General features: G+C 45.2%; 1 protein-coding gene across 1 annotated transcript; it reads left to right on the forward strand.

Annotated features, from left to right (window-relative positions):
- The first annotated feature begins 283 nt into the window (after nt 1–283).
- ARMC12 (armadillo repeat containing 12) lies at nt 284–12,944 on the forward strand. Its single transcript, XM_055330271.1, has 6 exons — nt 284–3,179; nt 3,798–3,943; nt 4,171–4,305; nt 10,525–10,698; nt 10,852–10,923; nt 12,502–12,944. Exons 1-6 carry the CDS (start codon nt 2,936–2,938, stop codon nt 12,832–12,834), a joined length of 1,104 nt encoding a protein of 367 aa, XP_055186246.1. The 5' UTR covers nt 284–2,935; the 3' UTR covers nt 12,835–12,944.
- The last annotated feature ends 12,768 nt before the right edge of the window (nt 12,945–25,712 follow it).

Here is a 25,712-nt window from a genome sequence, read left to right on the forward strand (position 1 = left end):
GGCTGGTTCCCCTTGGCTTCCCCTGTCCATACAAGCTCCGGTCCTCTCCAGAGTCACCCACCGAAATGGTCTAACACTGTGTCTTGCACAGTAGCCCCTCCAAGAGCTTTTCTAATTAACTAGGCTGAAACACTCATTACCAGAGCCCAGTAGTTTGGGGTTTCATAGGTGGGGAATGGGCTGGGGGGAATAGCACTTCTGGTTTAAGTATTTGGGGGGAGGGCTTCAAAGAGTGCTCCAGGCAATTAAATGGGTTAGGGGAGTTGAGGTTGATTAGCCGGAAGAAGAGCAGGGTGGGAGGGGTAGAGGGGATGAATAATGTGTCTTAGAGGTGTCATTCAGGCCCACCATCTGTGTGCTCACTGCCGTCCCACACCCAACATTTTGGTCCAGGTGAAACCTGCTTGTAATAGTAATGATTACAGTTGACATTTGATGGGTACTTCATCTTCACAAGCAACCCCATGCAGACATTACTATTCCCATTTTACAGGGAGGGAAGTCAGCTACAAAGAGAGAACAAAGCTAAGTCAGTGACTGAACTAGTTTCGAACCCTGGCAGTCTGGCCAGAGCCCACACTCCTTCACTAAGCGAAACTGCACCTACCATGATGGGAATATCGGCTTTGAAAGTAGAAAGCCAGTGCAGATGACAGAGAGGTGTGTGCTAGGGCAGCCCATGTCTTTTTGCCCTGGTAAGGACAGGTTAAGAAACTTGGGGGCTGGCAGTGTGTACATGGAATCTCAGATCTCTCTCATCAGTGGTTCCAGATCTTTGGATTTGACAGAAGAGACAAAGCAAGAAAACAACAGCCAAGTCTTTACAAAGTTGCAGCTTTAATTCATGTACCCTAAGAACATTCAGAACACAACTACCATCTGTTACCACCATTATTTCATAAGGGCAAGTGGATTTTAATTCTCGAAGTAAGAAAGACCTCATCTGAATAAAAATCAGCTATTCCCAAGAATGGATAGTCATTGGCTTTACACCAACAAATGGACATTCCTCTCTGTGTGTGTGTGTGTGTGTGTTTCTCATTGTGCTGTGGATTAGTGAAACTGTCACTCTGGGGATGTCCTGTGCCTCTTAATCCCTCTGCTTCATTTCAAAGCAGAATCAAAAGTGGGCTTTAGGTGTAGTAGGAAGGAGTCAGGTTAAAGCCAAGAAGGAACTTTTCTTCTTTGGAAGTCCTTAAAGAACAGGGGAGCACTGCATTTGCTTAGGAAATGAGGGTTGCAGAATCAAGTCCATGGACTGGAGAAGCCAGGAGCTCTGGGTCCTCCCCAGAACTTTGTTCTGAAGGGTCTCTCCTCAGATCCACTAGGGTAGCCTTGGAAACTAAAGCAGTCCCATCCGGCAGCCATTTCCTGCCTGAAGTTCATGGGGTATGACAGGTGGTTCCATGGCAGCAGGGAGGCCTCCAGGGGCCTCTGTCACCCCTCAGCACAGGGCCCATGTAGTCACCCACCTTGGAGCTTGGTAAAGTGCTACGAATGACCCTTGAGGAGGGCTGAGGACAGAAAACAGGAAGGGAAGAGAACAGCCACCTGGGAGTGTTGCCTACAGTCTGGTGTATGATGGGTGCAGGCTCTGAGCAGACAGGCCTGGCTGGCTGCAGCAGCCTTGAGAATGCTATTTCTCTCCCTGTTTCCTGAAAGCCCAAGTGTAGAGCAGGACCTAGAACTTTCCAATGGGAGCTCAAAGCCCTATTCTAGTACATGCTCAGTGCTGGCTCTGGGCCTGAGCCTGTCTTGGAGCTTATCCCCTCCCTTTTCTGTCCCAGGATGTGAGGCCAGAGGGTAAGGGGACAAGTGGGGAAGGGTCTGGTCTCACTTGTCCCATCTTATTGGTGGACATCAAATCCCCCAAAGTTGGACTCTCATGTTTCTGGGATGGTGGCATTTTCTGTCTCCACGGGAGGCCTCAAGCCTCATCTTATCTTATAGGAATGGGGTGGGGCAGGGTGCTGGGCACTGGACCATGCTACTCTGATATAGGCCCCATCATGTAAAGGTACAAACCTACCCAATTTTATTCCTGGAGTTCTAGAGTGGTAATTCTGGATCCCCTCAGATCGCAAGTGCACAGACTGACCTAGGCCAAGGCAGTCCATCCCTTTCTTCTCCAGTGTCACACTGCTTAAATGGGCCTAGAGCCCCTGTAACCAGATCCTCTGTCACTGTTGTGCACTCAAGTCCTCAAAGAATGACAGATGTGATGATTTGAGCACCTACTAAGTGCAGGACTCCCCCAAATGTTGGAGATGCAGGGAGAGAGAGCTGCCTTCAAGAGTTTCTAGACAGACCAGTAGATACTACCCACTACAGGGGAACTACAGTTTCTGGAAGATGATGGCTTTGCCTGAGGACTGCAACACTTTATAAAGTGCTCCCCTTGATGGAAGGGAGCCCTGCCTGTAGAAACATCTCGAGATCCAGCAGTGAATCCATGGTGAAGAAATAAAAGATAGGAGGCCAGAGAGTGAGAGACCAGCCTTGCTGGTACCTAATGGGCACATCCCAAATGCCCCTCCCAGAAACTTCCAAAGAAACCAGCCCAGAAGTTGGGCCTCTGCTGCCCTCTAATGGAGGAAAGCAGCCTCTGGAGCAGCCTGCTGGTGCCCAACCAACCTGATCCCCTAAAGAAAAGGGGATGTGGTGGACCTTCCTGCCTTCAGACTTTTTACTCCCCTACAGTTTTGAGATTGATTTCCTACAGCCTCTGAAGCTGAACCCTCCCTCCTCCCAAGCACTCCTGGCAGCCCCATTTTCCTATACCCACTCTCTGTCCTGTTTCCCCAGGTTCCTTTGTTGCCCAGGGTTCTGATTCTGGCACCCTGGTTCCTGGCCCTGCCAGAGTTCTGGTTCCAGAAGGCCCTTACCAGGTGCCTTGGGCCTAGCTCCCACCCAGGTGCGAGGCCACACTGAAGACATGGGCATGAGCATCCCCCGGTGCCTGGGGCATCTGGACATCCGCAAGGGTGTCGTGGGCTTGGCCACAGGTGCTGGGTTTGTCTATCTGCTCTACAAGGCCATCAGGGCGGGCATAAAATGCCAGCCGCCGCTCTGCACTGCCTCACCCATCTGCATCGCCCGTGAGTGTACGGGCCCTGGGGAGAGGGCTCTGCCCCAGGAGGCACCGGCTCTCGAGGCTTCCAGTGTGGGAGGGCCCAAAGGTGACTCCTCCAGGTTCCTCTCTCCCCCTTCCTTCCTCTTCTCCATCTTCCTCAAACCCGTCCTCGAGATGCTAGCTCAGAGGCCCCAGGTAGTAGATGGCACTCAAGTGACTCCTCAGGGTTCATCTGGTGGGTCTCCAAATTCTACCTTCACTCCAGCTGCCAGGATGCTACTGCTTGGAAACTTGGCATTAGCAATTCTACCTAAGGGAAAATTGGGCTACCTGGATGCACAGAGCTTCCTCTAGTCCACACTACAACTTTGTGCAAAGTAGAAAAGGCACCCTTCTGCAAGGCTCTTGATTGCCATCTGTTGGGATATCCCTGCCATGTACCGATTATGACAAGATGCCACATAGGACTGCTGTAGGCCAGAACATTGTTATAGTAAATATACAAAACCAGGACATGTATGATCTGAATGATACATCATTAGATGTAGTACCCTCGTGCAGTACACGCAGCTCAGCTGTATCTGGTGGTCCTGCAAAGAGCAAGGAGGCCTCTTCAGAAAAGGCAAGGCAGCCTTGTCCCCAGGTCCCTCTCCCCCTCTTCCCAACCCCATTCTTTGATCACATCTGAGTCCACAGCCTGAACTGGGCTGGGGTGGCTGTCTAGGCCTGGCAGTCGAACGAGAGCGGCACGGGCGGGACTCAGGTGAGCTCCGGAGGCTCCTCAACTCTTTGGAGTGCAAACAGGATGAGTACACCAAGAGCATGATCCTGCACAGTATCACGCGCTGTGTGTACTTGCTGGAGGCTGAGGTGAGGGAAAGAAAGCAGGAGGTCCCTCCCAGCCAGCCTGGCCCCTGGGGGCTACAGCTGATCCCCACCCCACCCCCCTTGGTTGGCCGGACTTGTGCCCTGGGACCTGTCTTTCTGGCGGGTGGCGGGAGGGGTTTGCTGAGGGGCCTTGGTGACATGGGGGGCAGGCAGGGAGCCCAGGACACCTGCTTCTCCCCGCCTCTTCTGTCTCTCCTGGCACACTCTAGGCCTCTGCTTGTACTAATGATGATATCAGGTTGGTGGGCTCCATGCTGGATGACAACGACAACAGTGTCAAAATCCAAGCTCTGAACACACTTAAAGCTTTCTCTGGCATCAGAAAATTCAGGCTTAAAATCCAGGTGAGTCAGAGGCAAGTGGTGGGATGGAGAACACAGAATATCTGTAGTCCATGGGCTCTTTAATGAGCATTGGATAATTGGTCATGTTCCAGAAGTTGTTTGGGTCTGAGTTTGTAATCCAGAAATATGTTTTTCCTTGTAATTAAGTAAGACCCTCCTCAAGGGCCATAAATCTTTGAATCTCATGCTGAAACTGAGCAGGGATGCTTGGAGCCCCAAACAGCAGAAAGCACCGAGATTCTTTCTGGTACCAGCTAATTCAACGACACCAATGGGGTGTGTTACAGTTCGACTTAATTGTGACACTGTCTACCTGGGGTTAGAGCAGACCCCACAGGTAAAGGGCTCAGTCCCACAAGATTGCCCCCCCCCCCACTTCACAAGCCAGTACATTTGTACATTTCACATGCCAGTACTTCCTCCTCTGGTTTCATAATTCACTAGAATGACTTACAGAACTCAGGAAAACACTTTACTTACATTTACCAGTTTATTATAAAAGATGCAATTGAGCAGTCAAATGGAAGAGACCTATATGGCAAAGTATGGGGGGGAAGTGTGCAGAGCTTCGGTGTCTTCTCTAGGCATGCCACCCTGTTAGCATCTTAACCTGTTCACCAGCCTTGGAAGTTCTCTGAGCCCTGTTCTTTAGGGGTACTTATGGAGGTTTCTTTATGTAGGAGTGATTGATCAATCATTGGTCATTGGTGAGTGAACTCAATCTCTAACCCCTCCCTTCCTTCTCCTACCTCCTAATTGTAGCTTGGCCTTTCAGGCCACTAGCTCCCCTCCCATCCAGAAGCTGTCTACCACCCACCTTGAGTCACCTAATCAGCATAAGCTCTGGGATAGCTGAGAGGAGCTTGTTACAAATAACAAAAGGCCCTTCTATCCAGCAATTGCAAGGATTTTTTTTTTTTAAGATTTTATTTATTTTAGAGAGAGCGTGCACATGGGGAGGGGCAGAAGAAGAGGCAGAGAATCTCAAGCAGGCTCTGTGCTGAGCATGGAACCCAACACAGGGCTCCAACACAGGACTCAATCTCATTCAAGACCAGAGCTGAAACCAAGAGTCGGATGCCCAACTGACTGCCACCCAGGCGCCCAGCAAATTCAAAGATTTTAGATTTTAGGAGCTCTGTGCCTAGAACCAGGGACAAAGATCAGATATATTATACCACCCCCCCCACCGTGCTGTGTTGGTCTGATGCTGGTGGCTGGGCCCCTGATGCCTTCACTACTACCATGTAGAGAAAATATAAGCCACAAACTGTTCCCCCACTTATCTGTTTCCACACCCATCTTTCCTGGCTGATGCTGTAAAAAAATGGCTTTCTTCCTGTCTATGGTCAACATCAGTCTCAGTCCTGGATCCCATTCCCTTCTGTAATGGCCTCTCCTTAATTAGTTTCTTCGTCTCATATGGCCTTCCCCTACTCCTTTCCAGTAGTATTCAACATGCTGTAATCCTTCCAATCTTAAAAGAAAAAAAAAAAAAAACCCTTCTTCCTTGACTTCCAAATTTCTCTCTAGCAAATGGTTTCTTCTGAATCAAAAAATAAGTAAAATATTGAAAACTTACAAACATTTTATATGTGTGCAATAGAAAGAACTATAAAGCAAAACACACGGCTGAGAAATAGAACACGACCAATAGGTAAGATGCTCCAGATGCCCCTCCCCAATCTGATCTCTTCCCCCAAACAGATGCAATTATTTCCTGCATTTTGTGCATCAATTCCTTGATTTTTTTGTATGGTTTGCTATATATGCAGGTATCAAATTCTAGCAAGGCAGATAATAAATGAATAGGCAAAATGTAGTTTGGGATGTTTTTAAGCTTCATGTATCTGGAAGTATGTAGTTTGTATGCTGTGGTTTGCCTTTTCCCCCCAACATCAAAAGATTCACCTTTATTTGTGTGGATAGCTCGGTTTCCTTGTTTTCCACTGCTGTATAGTGTTCCCATTCATGAGTATCCTGCAATTTTATTTATCCATTTGCCCATCGGTAGGTATTAAAATTGTTTCCACGTTGTGCCATGAGTGTTTTTGTATAAATCTCCCTTGAGAATATAGGAAGCTTTCTCTAGCACCTATATACAGGAGTGGAATGACTAGGTGAAAAGGTATGCCCAACTTTTCAAAAAGGGTTGTATCAATTTACACCCTCTACCTTGAGTGTTCCCATTGCATTGTAGTTCCTCCCCAAAACTTGGTATTTTCATTTAAATTTTTTGTATCAAACTTTTTTGGAGAGGGGTACCTGGCTGCCTCAGTCAGTAGAGCATGTGCTCTTGATCTCAGAGTCATGAGTTCAAGCCCCATGTTGAGCATGAAGCCTACTTAAAAAGAAAGAAAGAAAAAAAAAAAAACCTCTTTTTTGAAAAAAAAAAAAAAAAAAAAGGTCTCTAGGTCTTCACTTGCTGGCCACCTTTATTTGGCCCTCTGAGTTTTCCTAAGTCTGTAATTCTCAAGCATATCAGAATTGCTTGCAGAGCTGGTTAATTATGAAGATTTCAGGGCCCCATACCTAGAGAGTCTAGTTCAGGAGGGAAGCTATGTTTTTCACAAGCCTCCCCGGAAATTCTGATGCAGCTGGCTTGGGTAACACTTTGCCTGGGGTATTGTGGGGACCCGATGCCTGTTCTCTCTGGGTAAAAGCAGCCACTCCCTAGCCTCAGTTTTCATCTAGATGTGCTTTCCTGCATCTCTGTCCATAGCCTGGGAACTCCCCCAAACCCCTTGACCCAGCCAGCTGCTCCACTGAGACATCCTAGTGGCTCCCTAACCCAGCCTGTCCAAAATGGGCCTTGCCCTCATTCCCTAAGTAAGACCATTCTGTCCAGAGGGATCTGATCCCATCAACCCTCTGCTTGGTATTCCTCAAGACTCATGAAGAGCGTGATCCTCCACCTCCTTGCCCCAGTCCTAGCCATTCACAGTGTATGTTTCATGCTCTCCTACTCACTGGCCCTTGCACCTGCTGTTCCTTCTGCCTTAAACACTACCCCAGAGTAACTCTTACCTGTCCTTCAGGTCTTAGTGGACAACAATGGGTTGGGGCAGGGAGAAACTGGTACTAATGGGAATGCTGTGATCCTCATTCCAGGATTCTTGCCTTCCTCTTACATGGTTCACAGAAGTGTAGCATGTGGAGTTATCTGTCTTTGGTAATATCTCTCAGTCCAGGGACGCCTGGATGGCTCAGGGATTGCGCCTCTGCCTTAGGCTCAGGGTGTGATCCCAGGATCTAGTCCTACATCGGGCTCCCTGAGAGGAGCCTGGTTCTTCGTCTGTGTCTCTGTGCCTCTCTGTGTGTCTCTCATGAATAAATAAATAAAATCTTAAAAAAAAAATCTCTCAGTCTAAGCATCTTGAATCTCAGAAGCCAAGATCCTTTTGTTCATCCAACAGATGTATATTGAGCGCTAACTTTGTGTTTAGGCGTTGGACATGCAGCAGTGAGCAGAGCAGGAAAGATCCTCGTCCCAGTGAGACATATTCTAGAAGGGCAAGGCAAGCAATATATAAATTAGTGAAATATATAGTATGTTTCATGTAACAAGTGCGGCAGAAGAAGGGTGATAAAGAAGCTGGTAAGGGGGTGATGGTACAGTTTCAAAGAAAATCTTCGGGACTTAGAGCTTGATGAACAGTTCTTAGAAATAACACCAAAAGTGTGATCTATACGAGGAAAAAATGGATACATTGGACTTCATCAAAACTAAAAACATTTGCCCTGTGGGGTACTCTGTTACGAGGATGAAAAGACAAGCTGCAGACAGGAAGGAAATACTTGCAAAGCACATAGCTGACAAAGGACTCATATGTAGATCATATAGAACTCTCAAAACTCAGTCTTTTAAAAATTCCAATTAGAAAATGGGCAAAAGACTTGGAGATATTGCACTGAAGAAGATCTAGGAGTTGCAAATAAGCCCATGAAAATATGTTTAACATCATTAGGCACTAGGGAAATGCAAATTAATACCACAATGAGATATCACTATATACCTATTAGGTAGTCCAAACTCAAAATCTGTGACAACACCAAATACTGGTGAAAATACAGAGGAATGGGCTTTCTCATATGTTGCTGGTGGGAATATACAATGGTACAGCACCCACTCTGGAAAATAGTTTGGCAATTTCTTTAAAAAACAAACCATCAGGGCACCTAGGTGGCTCAGTTGGTTGAAAGTCCAACTCTTAATCTCAACTCTGGCCTTGATCTCAGGGTCATGAGTTCAAGCCCTGCGTTGCGCTCCACACTGGGTACAGAGACTACTGAAAAACAGACAAAAAATAAGTGATACATTTACTCAGTAGTTGCACTCCTATGCATTTATCCTAGAGAAATGAAAATATCTGCACAAAAACCTGTACACAATTATTTGTATGCACCTCATTTGCCATAGAACTGGAAACAACCCAAATGCCTCTCAACAGGTAAATGGTTATAAACTGTGGTAATCTGTACCATGGAACACTCCTCAGAAATAAAGGGGAGTAATCTATTGATACAACAGCTTGGATCTCAAGGGCATTATACTAAGTGAGAAATCAATCTCAGAAGGTCACAAAGTATGATTCAATGTATGCAACATTCTCAAAGTGACAAAATTATAGAGATGGAAAACAGTTGCATGGTTATCAATGGTTAGGGCTGGTTTGGGTGGGGAGGGGTAAATATGACTATAATGGAGTCCCACAAGGGAGATGGGAAAACTATGATGGAATAATCTGTCAATAGCAGTGGTGGTTACATGAAACTACATATGTAATAAAACGACGAATCCGAATTTGTACCAATCCTGATTTCCTAGGTTTGATATTGTTTATAATTACGTAAGGTGTAACCATTGAGGGAAACTGGGTGAAGAGCACAAAGGATGTCTCTGGGCTACTTTTGGCAACTTCCTGAGAGTTACCATGTTCAAAAATAAAAAGTTACAAAATAAAAAGTGTTGCATGTGACAGTGCTGTGGAGAAGAATGAAATAAAGATGGAGGGTAAGGAAGGCTAGGGTGGGAATAGTTGCAGTCTTAAAGAAGTGAGTGGTTAGGGAAGGCCTCACCGAGAAGGTGACATTAAAGAAAAGTCTTGGAGGTGTAAGAGAGTGAGCTATGACTATCTGGAGGGAGAGCTCCAGTAGAGAAAACAGCTTGCGCAAAAACAAGATAAGTGTGTACTTGGCATGCTCAAAGAATGGCTAAGAGTCCATTATGGCAACCATGGGAGCGAAGAGGAGATGAGGTCAAAGAAATTGTGGAGGGAGCGAGGGAGAATATATTGGACCGTGTAAGCCACTGTAAGGGCTTTATCTCTTATGCTGAATGAACTAGGGACCTGAGCAGAAGAGTGACATGTCTAATATGTCTGTTGTCCTAAAAGTAGATTTAGGGGGAGAGGATGGAAGCAGGGAGACAGGAAGCTATTGCAGAAATCCAAGTGAGGAATGATGGTGGCTTGGAACACGTTGGTAGAGCAGCTTGACTGTTGATAGATTTTGAAGGTAGAGCTAAAATTTTCTGAAGGATTCAAAAAACAATGTGAGGAAAAACAAAGTAGTTAAAGAGGACCACAGATTTTTGACCTGAGTAACCAGAAGGGAGGTGCAACCCAAAGCAGAGATAGAGAAATTGGTGGAAAAAACCAGTTTGGGTGCTGAGTATGTGTTAACTCTGAGAGGTCTATTAAGCATTCTGAGAAGGGGCACCTGGCTGGCTTAGTCGGTGGAGTGTGTGAGTCTTGATCTCAGAGTTGTGAGTTTGAGTCCCACGTTGGGTGTAGAGATCACATAAAAATAAAATCTTGGGGAAAAAACCTAGGGAGAAGGTTCTGGGGAAGGAGTGGAATTGGCACCTGAATATATGAATCTGGAGTTCAGGGAGAGGTCTGGGCTGGAGTCGGGAAGTTGAAAGGCATTAGCATCAACAGTATTTTTAAAACTGTGAGTCTGGATGATATCACTGAGGGAGTGATCAAGATAGAGAAGAAAAGGTTGGGCAGAAGAACCAGGAAAGAAGTCTGTGGGGGAGAAGCCCAGGGCAGAAAGGGGATAGGCATGGCCAACTAGGTCAAGTCACGTTGAGAGTGTAAGTTAGAGGGAATTGTCTACAGGGCTTGGGCGCAAGCAGGGAAGGGTGGCAGGCATAGTGTTGGGGAATCACTACATAAAAGCAGTTCCTTTTCCCCTCATCTGCTCCACCCCCAGGAACACTCCATCAAGGTACTGGAACTGATCTCCACCATCTGGGATTCGGAGCTGCACATTGCAGGCCTCAGACTTCTCAACAGCCTCTCACTGCCCGACTATGTACATCCACAATTGCGACGGGTGATGCCTGCCTTGATGGAGATCCTGCAGTCAGACTATATCCTGGCACAGGTGCCTGAGGACCATGGCCCATGCCCTGCCCTCCTTGACTTGACCAGCCCTGGCACAGCACCTAGAGGGAGGGAGAGGGAGAGAGATTTGTGCTTTCCCTGCTGAGGCCCACATTCACCTGCCTTCTCATGCTTTACTCTTTCTTTTATTCAGGTGCAAGCTATACGATTGCTGAGCTACTTGGCACAGAAAAACGACCTTCTCTATGATATTCTCAACTGCCAGGTGAGAAAGGAACTGAAGAAGTATTAATAGATACCAACTCAGGTTTTGGGGAAGGAAAAATCATGGATTTCCCTAGGCAGACTTAGCCTTAACAAGATCGTTTTATTTCTCTTCCTGCTTTTGTACTGTGTATATTAATAACTATCTCCTCTTCCATTCTCTGAATAGAATGAGAATTTGTTTTATTGAGAGAGGGATTCTCCTTTAAGGGGCTTTCTGAACACTGAGAGCCAGGTATCCAGTGACAATACAAAAGGAAATATAGGTGTTTTCATATTAAAGAAAAATTACTTATAACAAAAACCATTATTAGGAATAAAGAGGGTCACCACATAATAGTGGTTCAGAGGCCAAAGGAACTCTAAACTTACGTGAACCTAATAACATAACCTCAAATTTATATGGCAAAACTTGATAGAATTACAAGGAAAATTTTTTCTCCTTTTTCAGTTTTAGTGAGGTATAATAGACTAAATTGTAAAATATTTAAAGTGTATATAGTGATGATTTGATATATACATATACATTGTGAAAGGATTCTCACCGTCTAGTTGATTAACACATCCACCACTTCACATATTTATCTTTTTGTATGTGTGAAAACATTTAAGTTCTACTCTTTTAGCAAATTTCAATCATATAGCACAGTGTTATTAACTATAATCACCATGTTTTACATTACATTTATAGGCTTTTTTTTTTTTAAGAGAGAGAACACACACATGGCAAGGGAAGGGGCAAAGGGAGGAGAGAGAATCTCTCTAGCATGGTGCCCAACACAGGGCTCAATCTCACAACCCTAAAATCATGACCTGAGCTGAAATCAAGAGTCAGATGCTCAACTGACTGAGCCACCCAGGTACCCCCAGATCTTATTCATCTTATAGCTGAAAGTTTATATACCTTTGTACCAATGTCTCCGTATTTCTTCTACACTACCAGCTCCTAACAACCACTTTTCTACTCTGTTTTTGAGTATGACATTTTTTCTTTAGATTCCACCAATAAGTGATACCATGCAGTATTTGTTTTTCTCTGTCTACTTATCTGACTTAGCATAATGTCTTCAAACTTCATTCATGTTGTCACAAACAGCAGGATTTCCTTCTTTCTCGTGGCTTAATAATTATAAGGAAAAATTGACACATCTACCATCACAATGGAAGATTTAGGAGGTTTGTTTTTTCAGCAATTAATAGATAAAAATCTAAAACCAGTAAGGGTATATTTGCTGTGAATACCATAAATAAGCTTGAGCTATTAGACACACCTAGAACATTTTACAATTAATAAGTGTATATTCCTCTCAAGCACACACAATATTTATAAAAATTAGCCACATGCAAAGCTTTAAAGTTTGACTCAACAGATTTCTCAGAATCAATATTATGATCATATCTCTCATGTTTTATGACCATTGTGCAATTATGTTAGTGATAATGAAAGGAAAACTAAAAAATTCCTCTACAGTTGAATCTGAAACTTAGGTATACTGGAGAATTGAGGCAATAGGAAAATTGAAGAACTTCAGAACTTGTCTTGGATTTCTTTGCCATTGTCTCTCTACGCCCGTTATAGGTGCATTCCAACTTCCTGAACCTGTTTCAGACCACACAGCCAGGGAGTCTGCTGTTCGAGATTCTGGTGTTTGCTGAGCGGCTAAGTGAGGGCCGGAATTCACCCCACTACCGTGCTGTGAAGTGGCATTACAATGAACAATCTCTGCATGAAGCTCTTTTTGGGGATGAGTCACGACTGGCAGACCGGCTGCTTGCCCTGGTCATCCACCCTGAGGAGGAGGTTCAGATCCAGGCCTGCAAGGTCATAGTCAGCCTGCAATGCTCCCAGGATGTGGGAGTCCGGCCCTCCTCCTGCCGGCCCAGTCATTCCTACTTCAATAGCGGGGAATAAAGTTAAGGAGAGCCAATAAATGACTATGGGAGAAAATCTTGAAGGGCACTTTCTATCTGAGGCCGTCCAGGGGCTGGGTGTGGTTTTATCCGGCACGATCCCTTCTCCGGGTGTGAGGGAACTGGTGCATCTCTGAAACACGTCCCCACTGCCCTGTTTAGGGGACAGATTCCCTTCTTCTCTTGCTGCTTTTCAAATTTGAGTGTGGAGCCAATGCTGTAGGGGAGTTTCAGAGAGAAGGCATGTTTAGGGACTGAGGCCAAAGGTAATCAACAGGAGATAGTATTGCATGGATTCCTAGGGTGGGCTAGGCTGTGCTGCAGTAACAAACAACCTCCAAATCTTAGTGGCTTAAAAAAATGACAGGGTTGTTTCTTTGTCATCCTACATGCCCCTAGCAGGCCAGCTGGGCGGGGGGGAGGGGGGGGAGTGTAGGGGGGTCATCTTCTCTCAGTGACCAAGGCTGAGAGTGGCTCTTACTGTGTATCTATAACTCCTGGAGAAGGAAAGGAGAATGTGACAGTGATCACTGGCTCTTTTTTTTTTTTTTAAGATTTTATTTGTTTATTCATGAGAGACACAGAGAGAAGGCAGAGACATAGGCAGAGGGATAAACAGGATCCTCGCAGGGAACCCAATGCAGGACTCGATCCTGGAACTCTGGGATCATACCCTGAGCCGAAGGCAGACGCCCAACTGCTGAGCCACCCAGGCGTCCCTGATCACTGGTTCTTAAAAGTCACACCAGAAATGATGCTCATCACTTCTGTTCACATTGTGTTAGCCAAAGGGGGTATGGAAGATCATGTGTAAGAAAGAACTGGAAATATTTGGTGACAGCATTAATGACAGAGACTGCAGGCGTATTGGAAGAGTGAGACCTCTGGAATCAGAATCTCAGGTTCAAACCCCAGCTCTGTCACTTACTAGCTCTGTGACCTTGGCCAAACCATTTACCCTATTTGAGCCTTAGTCTTCCCCTCACCTATCAAATGAAAATAATAATAGTAACTTATCTCATGAGGCTGTTGGGAAGATTATGTGGGGATTATATGAATTAATATAAGGCACAATGTTCTGCATGCAGAGGGTATGCATCAAAGATCAAGATTGAAAGAGTGAAAGTTTAGCACTGGAAAGGTCCTTAGAGAGCAATGAATCTAGTCTCTTTGGATTACAGGCACTGAGGAGTCCCAGAACCCTCTATGAAGCACCCTGAAATGCCACTGGAACTTAGCTTTAGAAACCAGATTGTGTGGGTAATACAAACCATAACCATGAATTCTCCAGAAACAAGGAGACTGTCAAACCAAATATGGCCACCTATTTTCAGATTTCCCCATTCATTGCATTTCCCACTTGTTCATTCATTGTGTTATTTGTGAGCCCTTGCTGGAAAACAAGCAGTAGTGATTGCGAATGGTTTAAGAAAATGTTATGGGAGAAAACCCTAAAATTGGAGCTGTTCCATCTGCTACTACCTGATTGAGGAGGAAGAACATGTTGGCCCAGCTATGGAACTCCGTTGTTCTTCAGTGGCAGGATTTAAAAACCACAGTCCAGTCCAAGGCCAACCCTGGCTTTTTGCTGAAGGAGAAAACAAACCCAAAGAGGGAAAGTGACTTGCTTAAGGTTACAAGGCTGATTTGGGGCCAAAATAGGGTTAGAATCTCCTAGTCTTGGGCTTTTTGTTTTCATAGTCTTTGGCCTGAACCCCATGGGGGTTGACCATGGATTCTAAGCCAGAATCGGTGGCAGTTGAGAGAGACAACACTGGCTGTCCTTTTAGGCCTGAAGTACTTGAGGAAATTTGTCCCCACTGAATTCCTGACTCAGGACGTCATCATTTGGGTCAGAGGTGAGGTGGGGGGGAGGGTTGTTAATGAGGATGGGCTGATCAGAAAGCCATCCTCTCATCACCATCTCCCAAAGTTTGACTTGTCTCCTCTGAGTGGACACCACTACCAGATCTGAATCATCAGTCCTTATCTCTCTCCTGAGTTCAGGCCTGAGGGTGCTCCTTCCTGTTTCTTAGATACACAGCAGTCACTCCAGTGGAACCTATCAAAAGCCAACATCACCTATCCACTTCTCAACCAGCTCCTCGAGTTCCCATGTCACCACCTAAGTATTGGGCATCACCTTCAACTTCTCTCCACTACATCCAACCAGCCATTCCAAACATCCCACATCTACCCAAGTTCTTCACTTACCACTGCTGCTACCCTATTCCCTGCTTCAGGACTTTTGGGGTATCACTTTCTACTTCTGTCTTCATTTTCTCTAGGCCTACACACTCCAGGCTAGTCTCAGAGCCACGAGTTGATCATCCTTGAGAACATTCAGGATTTCCCTACTATCATGGTGAACTTTTTTCTCAGCCCCAAAGCTAAGTCTCATGATCTGACAAGTATAATTGTACTTAAAGCGAAAGTAGGTTGAGATTTATCCTCAAAGTCATGGTCACTCAACCCCCCCACCTTTTTTTTTTTTTTAACATCATAGCACCAAATGAATTAGCTTTATATTTAAAATCCTTTGTGATCTTGCCAGGAGCAAGATCATATTGCTTGTCACTAGCCTATCAGGTCAGATCTCTTCTCCAGCCAAACTGAAGTGAATAGTGGTTACTGCTGACCTAATCCTGTCACATGTGGTCTTGCCTCTAAGCTTTTGATACAGTGTTCCCTCTGCCTATAATGCCCTTCTCTCGTTTTTACTGGTCTGTGTCCTGTAGTGTCATCAGAGTTGAATTATGTCCTACTGCAGCCTAGAGATTTCTTCAACCAGCCTTTGCTCCTTCCTATAGCACTTCATATCTGAACCTTTCATTTGGCATTTGGCAAATTAAATCTTTGATCTTATAAACTTTGTTCTTTTAGCAGTAGGTCATACCTTACTCCTTATAAAGCCTTGAAGGGAGAACCTGCTCTGCATAGGCACAAGATAACAATTGGCTATGGTAAAGAAAGGGGAGTTGGCAGCGGACAATGAGATGGGGAGTGTTGTATGGGTTACGTGTTGCTGTGTAACAATCTATGACCAAACTTAGTGTATCAGCCTGGGTCCAATCAAGAGAGAGAAATCGTACAGTAATTTGAACAGGGAATTTTTTTTTAAATTTATTTATTTATGATAGTCACAGAGAGAGAGAGAGAGGCAGAGACATAGACGGAGGGAGAAGCAGGCTCCATGCACTGGGAGCCCGACGTGGGATTCGATCCCGGGTCTCCAGGATCATGCCCCCGGCCAAAGGCAGGCGCTAAACTGCTGCGCCACCCAGGGATCCCCAGAACAGGGAAATTTTAATATCATAACTTATTACAACAGGGGATTAAAGTAACAAAAGGACCTTTTAGTAAGGAATAAAGAATACACGAATAGTAGATGTAGGAGCAGCCCCTACTTCTAGGGCTGTGGCTTAAGATAGAACACCCAAGGAAGAGACATCCCTAGCCCCCACTAAAGCTGAAATCCAGACCTTGTTGAAAACACATCCTATGGCTCACCAGATGGCAGAAAAGTCATTGTACTGTCATGAGAGTGGAACTTGCCAGAAATCTGCTCTCTAAGATGCCAGGGAAAGTTCTTCACATGGAGGTGCCTAACCAAAAGCTAGAAAACTGCCTGAGCAGGTACAGGGGAAACCACTGCCCACTGGGTGCTCCTGGCCTCTAAGTACTGCAGAAGCCTGCTAGAGAAGGCTAGATGCTAGAGAACACGTGAGTGCTGCAGGAGCCTCATGCTGGAGAAGCCAAGTGTGCACCAGGTGCTGGGTGCTAGAGAAGCTGCAAAACCTGCAGGAGGTGGAAGCACTTTGTTTAACTACTGCCCAAGGTGGGCAGTGCCAGGAGAAGCTGCTAGCTGCTTGTGCTGCTGGTCATTCCAGGCACTGGGGACTGGGGAAGATGCTTGCACTGCAGGAACTTGCCAACTGAACGTACTAGAACCAGGAAGCAAAACCTTTCCCTCCTTCAGTGTTTCTCCAGCTCTCTCCCTCTTAACAATTTAAAACACCAGTAAGCATTTATCTCTCACAGGAATTCAGAAGCCTATTAGTTGGGGGGTTCTGATTCGGTCAAGCTATGGTTGTGGTCAAACTTTTGGCCAAGGCTGCAGTTATCCAAAGGCCTGACTCGGGCTGAAGGATCCACTTTCAAGATGGCTCTTTTATTTGGCTGACAAGTTGATGCTGGCTGTTGGCAAGAGACCTCAGTTTCTCTAGTATGGGCATCTCCACAGGGATGCTTGAGAGCCCTCACGACATAGCAGCTGGCTTCCTCTAGATTGGGTCATCCAAGAGAAAGCAAGGCAAAAGCTGCAATAATTCTTCTGATTTAACTTCAGAAGTTGAACATTATCAGTCCACTACATCCTATTCATTAGAAATGATTCACTGATCCAGCCCACATGTAAGGAAGGAAGAATTAGGCTCCACCTTTCTTTACATTAAAAATGTTTTAAGAGTTTATTTATTTATTCATGAGAGACGCGCAGAGGGAGGCAGAGACACAAGTAGGGGGAGAAGCAGGCTCTCTGTGAGGAGCCTGATGCAGGACTCAATCCCAGGACCCCAGGGTCACAACTTGAGCCAAAGGCATATGCTCAACCACTGAGCCATCCAGGTGCCCCCCCACCCAATTTTTAAAATATTATTTTCTTTATAGGTAGGCTCCATGGCTAATGTGAGCCCAATATGGGGCTTGAACTCACGACCCTGAGTTTAAAACATGAGCTGAGGGGCAGCCTGGGTGGCTCAGCAGTTTAGTTCCACCTTCAGCCCAGGGTGTGATCCTGGAGACCTGGAATCGAGTCCCATGTCAGTCTCCCTGCATGGAGCCTGCTTCTCCCTCTACCTGTGTCTCTTCCCCCCATCTCTCTGTCTCTCATGAATAAATAAATAAAATCTTAAAAAAAAAAAAAAAAGACATGAGCTGAGATCAAGAGTCAGACCCTTAGGGCAGCCCTGGTGGCGCAGCGGTTTAGTGCCTCCTGCAGCCCAGGGTGTGATCCTGGAGACCCTGGATCGAGTTCTGCGTCAGGCTCTCTGCACGGAGCCTGCTTCTCCCTCTGCCTGTGTCCCTGCCTCTCATTCTCTCTCTGTGTCTCTATTAATAAATAAATCAAATATTTAAAAAAAAAGAGTCAGACACTTAACTGACTGAGCCACCCAAGTGCTCCAGGCTCTACCTTTTGAAGGAAGAGTGACAAAGAATTTGTGAACATTTCGAAACCTCCACAGGTAGCATCGGTCAACAAGGACTAATGGAACACCTTCTGTGTGCTCAGCAGCTAGATGCATCTGTCTCTCCCTACAGAGGTTCTCTTTCAAGGAGAAGAGAAATTTCATAACTGATAGTTGCCATCATCTGTCTTCACTCAGGCTTCTTTCAGATAGTCAGCTTGTTTCCTTCTTTTGCCTTCAGGCAATTACATTTCCAAGGAAATTTCCATCTCTTCAGTTGATTCCAAGAAGTCTTCTTAGAAGAGAGGGGCTTCATTGGATCTCTGAAGAGGAGAGGAGGGGAGAGGAAACAGAGGGAGGAACTCTCCAGGGTGGGAAACGTTTGGCACTTGCTACAGCTTCTCTGCTGATGAGTAAGAGATTTCAAAATGAATGAGCAAGAAGCAAACAAATAATAATAAAAAAAGAGAAATGTGATTTCTTAAAATAGTTTATGTATTGTTGTTTGAGAGGCAGTGGCCTAGATACATACAATAGAGTAAGATGGGGGAAGGAAAGCAGAGAATTTAACCACAAGGGATACCAATCAGTTTCTCTCAGATGGGACTATGGTAGAGGCTGGCTTGCTGGTAGGTGACTTTAGCCAGACCCCTAATTACAAGATGAGAACTTCAGCTGTCCCCGCAAGATGACTTCCAGCAGGATCCCAGCACAGTATTCTCAAGTGAGCAAAAGGGCCTGGAGGCCATGGATGTGTCCTAAGACTTAAAGCAGAGCCTTTCCTTCTCTCTCAACTCACCACCAACTGCTCCCTGAGCCCAAAGCAACAACTTCAGAGTTGCTGTTATGAGTGAAGAAACAGAAGAGAGAGATCGATTTATCTTTTGTGAAATAGGAATCCTCTTATCATCAGCAAATATGACTTTTATACCTCTCTAATAATAATAGACGGCAAGTATGGTAGACAGCCACCTTCTCTTTTTTTAAAGATTTTTATGTATCTATTCATGGGAGACACAGAGGGAGAGGCAGAGACACAGGCAGAGAGAGAAGCAGGCTCCATGCAGGGAGCCTGATGTGGGACTCGATCCCAGGACCGTAGGATCACAACCTGAGTCGAAGGCAGATGCTCACCACTGAGCAACCCAGGTGCCTCTGGTAGACAGCATTCTAAAATGACCCCAATGACTCCCACTTCCTAAATATACCTTGTGTAATCTGCACCCCCCCTTGAATGTGACCTGGACCTAGGGACTTGCTTCTACCAATAGAAGATGGCAAAGAAAGAGATTGTTTTTATTTTTTTTTTTTAAGATTTTATTTGAGAGTAAGAGAGAGAGAGAAAGCACTAACAGAGGGAAGGGCAGAGGGAAAGGGAGAAGCAGATTCCTTGCTGAGCAGGGAGCCTGATGCAGGACTTGATCCCAGCATCCTGGGATCATGACCTTAGCCAAAGGCAGAGACTTAACCAACTGAGCCACCCAGATGCCCTGAGACTGTTAATTTTAAGGGTAGATTACAAAAGACTATGACTTCCATCTTGCTTCCATTTTCTCTTGCCTTTCACTTGCTCATGCTCATGGAGACAGCTGCCATGCCACAAGCTGTCCTATGGAGAGATCTATGTGGCAAGGAACCCAGGCAGGACTCAGGCCAAAGCCTGTGAAGAACTGAGCTAATCAGTCTAACAGCCTTCAAAGAACCAAAACCTGCCACCCACCACCTGAGGAAGCTTGGAAGCAGATCCACCCTGGTCAAGCCTGAAGATGACCGAGGCCCAAGCTAACACCGTGACTGCAGCCTTGTGAGAAACCCAGAGCCAGAGGACCCAGTTACAATGTGACTGGATTCCTGACATGCAGAGACTGTAAAATAAGAAATGATCTGTGAAGCCACTAAGATTTGGGGTACTTCGTTTTGCAACAGTAAGTAACAGATACAACAAATGACTGTTGCATGGTCCAGTCACTGGGTCTGTTCTCTTCTTTCAGAATGAGAATGAGAACAAAAAATCTGCATCACTACACTCAAGTGTGAGAGCTTAATGTCCCTGATCCCTGCCCACAAGAAACTATAGCCATTTGAATGTCCTGGAACATGATACAGTTTCCTTTGAGAGGAATAAGAAGTGAGTGGAGAGAGAGCTTTCCTCTGCCAAGACACCTGACCCTCCTAAGTCAAAAGATAAATCAACACCCCAGCCTGGGAGGTCCAGGCTCTCTCTGCTATCTTCCTCTCCTCTCAACCCTCTGCCTCAGGGCTTCTCAGTCATTACCACCTTAAACCACCTCTTTTCCTTGAGTTGGGCCAGGGAGTCCCATAGCCAAAATTACGTGATGCATGTCTTTCCTTAAAGGAAAAACTTAAGTGAATAGATATTTTTCTCCTAAGTGTTTGGCATTTGCTACAGCTTATCTGCTGATGAGTAAGAGATTTCAAAATGAATGTGAACAGAGCAAACAAATAATAATAGAAAAGCAGAAATATGATTTCTTAAAATAGTTTATGTATTGTTGTCTGAGAAGCAGTGACCTAGATACATACAATAGAGTGAGAAGAGGGAAGGAAGGCAGAGAAAGAGAGCAGAGTTCATGAACTTGGATTACATCTTTTGCCATTTCCTGGTGTTCTATAGAGAGTATGAGAAGGTCCAAGTGGCCAGAGCAAGTGTGAGAACCTCAGCTACTTCCAAGGGAGTGAACAAATTCCTCAGATTTGACCCCAGGATTGTGCTCGCTTCAGCAGCACATATACTAAAATTGACCCCAGGATGGAACCTCAGGAGAAATTCCCTGAGGCTGTAGGTACCCCAGATCACATTATTGGAAGGTGGGAAAGAGGTGCTATGTAATGAATCCTGTTTTCTAAGGCTGGAAACCATCCAGGCTAACTGCAGTGCTCTGGTGACATCTTCTGATCACAAGGCTGGCAAATATTTATTGTTTCCAAGGTGCATAAATGTGGGCAGTGTGTTTGGCCCAGCCCTGTCAGTCTGAGATGACAAAGAATGGCAAAGGTAAATGAATCCTCACTGTAGAGCCTCTCCATTCTCCTATCACCCTGGGTACTTGTATTCTGGGGGATGCTGGAGTCAAATGTGAGTCCAGGAGGCAGAGAGGGTGTGGTATGGAGATTGCATGATTAAGGAGATTACAGATAGGACTCTTGGACACAAATGGGAAAGCACCTTGTGGAATTAGAAAGCATACACCTAGGCAAACACACTGTGCCTCATTTTTTTTTTTTTTTTTTGTGGGTCACATAGCTGCCTAGAATAGACACTACATTTCCCAGCTTCTCTTGCAGCTAGGCTTGGCCATGTGACTATGACTGGCCAATGGAATGAAAGAGTTCTTTTTTTTTTAAAGATTTTATTCACTTATTCATAGAGACACACACATAGAGAGAGAGAGGCCAAGACACAGGCAGAGGGAGAAGCAGGCTCCATGCAGAGAGCCTGACGTGAGACTCGATCCCGGGTCTCCGGGATCACGCCCTGGACTGAAGTCGGCACTAAACCGCTGAGCCCCCCGGGCTGCCTGGAATGGAAGAGTTCTTAAAGGAAAATTCAGACCCTTTCTTCTCCCATCTTCCATTATGCTGCCTGAAACAGGAACAGCTTGGTAAGCAATCTGGGACCTTGCTGATTACAATACCTGTAGATGCCAGACCAGCCTGGGCCACTGAGGCTTGGAGCTGCCCTATCAGCCCTGGACTATGTATGCTTGGAATGTTACATGAAAGAAAAATAAACCTCTGTCTTATATTAAGCCGTTTATTTTGCAGTTTAAAAAAATAGGCTATACAGGGCAGCCTGGGTGGCTCAGCGGTTGAGCCCTGCCTTCAGCCCAGGGTGTGATCCTGGAGACTCGGGATCGAGTCCCACATCAGGCTCCTTGCCTGCTTCTCCCTCTGCCTATGTCTCTGCCTCTCTGTGTTTCTCTCTTCTTTTTTTAATAAATTAATTTTTATTGGTGTTCAATTTACCAACATACAGAATAACACCCAGTGCTCATCCCGTCAAGTGTCCCCCTCAGTGCCCGTCACCCATTCACCCCCACCCCCCGCCCTCCTCCCCTTCCACCACCCCTAGTTCATTTCCCAGAGTTAGGAGTCTTTATGTTCTGTCTCCCTTTCTGATATTTCCCACACATTTCTTCTCCCTTCCCTTATATTCCCTTTCACTATTATTTATATTCCCCAAATGAATGAGAACATACACTGTTTGTCCTTCTCTGATTGACTTACTTCACTCAGCATAATACTCTCTGTGTTTCTCATGAATAAATAGAATCTTAAAAAAAATAGAACGCTGAAAGAATGATGAACAAGAAAAAATTGGAAAACTGAAAATTAAAAACTTGTGCTCTGTGACAGACACTGTTAAGAGTTGAAAAGACAAAGCACAAGCTTTGCAGAACACATACCTGATAAAGAACCAGTATCCTTGGGCAGCCCGGGTGGCTCAGCGGTTTAGTGCTGCCTTCGGCCCAGGGCCTGATCCTGGAGACCTGGGATCGAGTCCTACATCGGGCTCCCTGCATGGACCCTGATTCTCCCTCTGCCTGTGTCTCTGTCTGTCTCTCTCTCTCTGTGCCTCTTATGAATAAATAAATAAAATCTTTTTTAAAAAAAATAGGCTATAACTATTTGTATGTCCTGTAGCCCTGTCTTGCTAAATGAGATTACACTATTAGTGATTTGTTTTACAATTTACTTATTAAATAGACAGTTATTGAACTTTGAGTGTTCTTATTGTAGCCTCTTAAATAAGAGGTGACAGGTGAGCACAGAGCCAGCTACCAGAGGAGAGAGTGAGTTTGGTCCATCATGGAATACAGAAAGGGGAGGTGAGCTCATCTATCTGCCTGTCTTTCCCAGGACCATCTCTTGCCTTGGTTTCCGCAAATGGCAGATAACATCTTTTGTCTGTGAAGCAACTGGTTTTAGGGAGAGGAACTATGATTACCATGGAAGTCTGCAGGCAATGAGCAAGTTCAGGTTACAGTGAGCAAGGCAGTTAATGGCACAGAGCAGAGGGAGTCACTTTTTTTTTTTTTTTGTCACTTTTGATTGTTGCTAGAACAAAGTGACAAAGCAGCTTCCACTGCCCTTTCTGAGAGTGAACCAGGATGGGTGCATAAAAATAGCACAGTTGGTAAGCGGGCAGGCTGTGGGGCGTGGAACTTCCCCACCAAATTGCCAGAGAGGAAAAACCCTGACCATCAAATTGGTGATTTTTTAAAACCTGACATATTAAATATATATGAGAGAGAAGTATAGAAATAAAAGGCATTATGTTGGCATTCAAAGTGACGTGCAGCTGTAAAAATGGAAAAGTTTTCAGACTTTTTCCATTCAGACAGGGAGTAGAAACCTACCTTCACACCATCCAGGTAACCTGTGCCACTTTCAGACATTTTGTCCCTGTTAGGGGGTTTGCTGTCGATTGGCTTGTTTAGCTTCTGTGCTGTCCTCTGATGTGCCTTCCTGTATAGCTGGGCTGGAAAACGAAATGTTAGACGGTCACACTCAGGACTCCAGGTGTGATTTAGGTATCACTGATTATATGCACTGCCCAAGAAGTGATGTGAATGGAGTTAAGTGGAGCAGAGGAATTTGTGTGAGAGGCATTCTTTTTTTAGGCTTTTTGAACTTGGCCACAGTAACTTCTTGCGAGATACATCCACGAAGGCAAAAGAAACAAAAGCAAAAATGAACTATTGGGACTTCATCAAGATAAAAAGCTTTTGCACAGCAAAGGATACAGTCAACAAAACTAAAAGACAACCTACAGAATGGGAGAAGAGATTTGCAAATGGCATATCAGATAAAGGGCTAGTATCCAAGATCTATAAAGAACTTCTTAAATTCAACACCAAAGAAACAAACAATCCAATCATGAAATGGGCAAAAGACATGAAGAGAAATCTCACAGAGGAAGACCTAGACATGGCCAACATGCACATGAGAAAATGCTCCGCATCACTGGACATCAGGGAAATACAAATCAAAACCACAATGAGATCCCACCTCACACCAGTGAGAATGGGGAAAATTAACAAGGCAGGAAACAACAAATGTTGGAGAGGATGCGGAGAAAAGCGAACCCTCTTACACTGTTGGTGGGAATGTGAACTGGTGCAGCCACTCTGGAAAACTGTGTGGAGGTTCCTCAAAGAGTTAAAAATAGATCTGCCCTACGACCCAGCAATTGCACTGTTGGGGATTTACCCCAAAGATACAGACACAGTGAAACGCCGGGACACCTGCACCCCGATGTTTCTAGCAGCAATGTCCACAATAGACAAACTGTGGAAGGAGCCTCGGTGTCCATCGAAAGATGAATGGATAAAGAAGATGTGGTCTATGTATACAATGGAATATTCCTCAGCCATTAGAAACGACAAATACCCACCATTTGCTTCAACGTGGATGGAACTGGAGGGTATTATGCTGAGTGAAGTAAGTCAATCGGAGGACAAACATTATATGTTCTCATTCATTTGGGGAATATAAATAATAGTGAAAGGGAATATAAGGGAAGGGAGAAGAAATGTGTGGGAAATATCAGAAAGGGACACAGAACATGGGGACTCCTAACTCTGGGAAATGAACTAGGGGTGGTGGAAGGGGAGGAGGGCGGGGGGTGGGGGTGAGTGGGTGACGGGCACTGAGGGGGGCACTTGACAGGATGAGCACTGGGTGTTATTCTGTATGTTGGTAAATAGAACACCAATAAAAAATTAATTTATTAAAAAAAAGAACCTACTGCACCAAAAAAAAAAAAAAAAAGAGAGAGAGAGAGAAAAGATATAGCAGACACAGACAGTAATTTTGACAGCAGCTCCCTGATTCTGAGATCACAGCTAAAGTGTGTGTTCTTGGTGCCAAAGGTTGCAGTGATGGCCTCCTGACTCCTACCTTCCGGATACTGACTGAGGCAGTAGCTTCCCTGACAGCTCAGTTCTGCAGGGTTTTTAGGGTTTCTTTTTTTTTTTTTAAAGATTTTATTTCTTTATTCATGAGAGACAGAGAGAGAGAGAGAGAGAGAGAGGCAGAGACACAGGCAGAGCGAGAAGCAGGCTCCATGCAGGGAGCCCGATGTGGGACTTGATCCCGGGACTCCAGGATCATGCCCTGAGCCAATGGCATGCACTAAACTGCTGAGCCACCCAGGGATCCCCGTTTTTAGGGTTTCATTCCTGGAGGTTCAGGCTGGATCTCACTCCTCTCCTCCAGTCCTTTCAGTGACTTCGTAAGCCCCAAATTTCTGTATTACATTCCTTTCTGCTTAGAATAAGTACAGTGGTGTCTGTTATCTGCAACTGCAGCCTGGTGATAAACTGCCTAACATACATAGAACAAGTGTCACAAAATGTTTGTTGAATGAACGAATCAATGGGCAAATGAAGACTGAAAATGCATTGATGGACAAATGGAGACTAAGAGTGAATTAATGGGCAAATATTTGTTGAATGAATGAATCAGTGGGCAAATGGGGACTGAGACTGGTCTGCAATGAGTTGGGACTCAATAGAATTCAGTGTGACTCAATAGAATGGTGAAAGCAATTTGGTGGATTCTAACTAACATTTTTAAAGATTGTGTTTATTTTATTTATTTGAGAGAGAGAGTGTGCGCACCTGAGTGGGGGAAGGGGCAGAGGGTAAAGGACCAGGAGAGAGAAAGA

Source organism: Nyctereutes procyonoides, unplaced genomic scaffold (assembly GCF_905146905.1).
Source record: "Nyctereutes procyonoides isolate TBG_1078 unplaced genomic scaffold, NYPRO_anot_genome, whole genome shotgun sequence".
In the NCBI taxonomy this organism is placed as follows: Eukaryota; Metazoa; Chordata; class Mammalia; order Carnivora; family Canidae; genus Nyctereutes; species Nyctereutes procyonoides.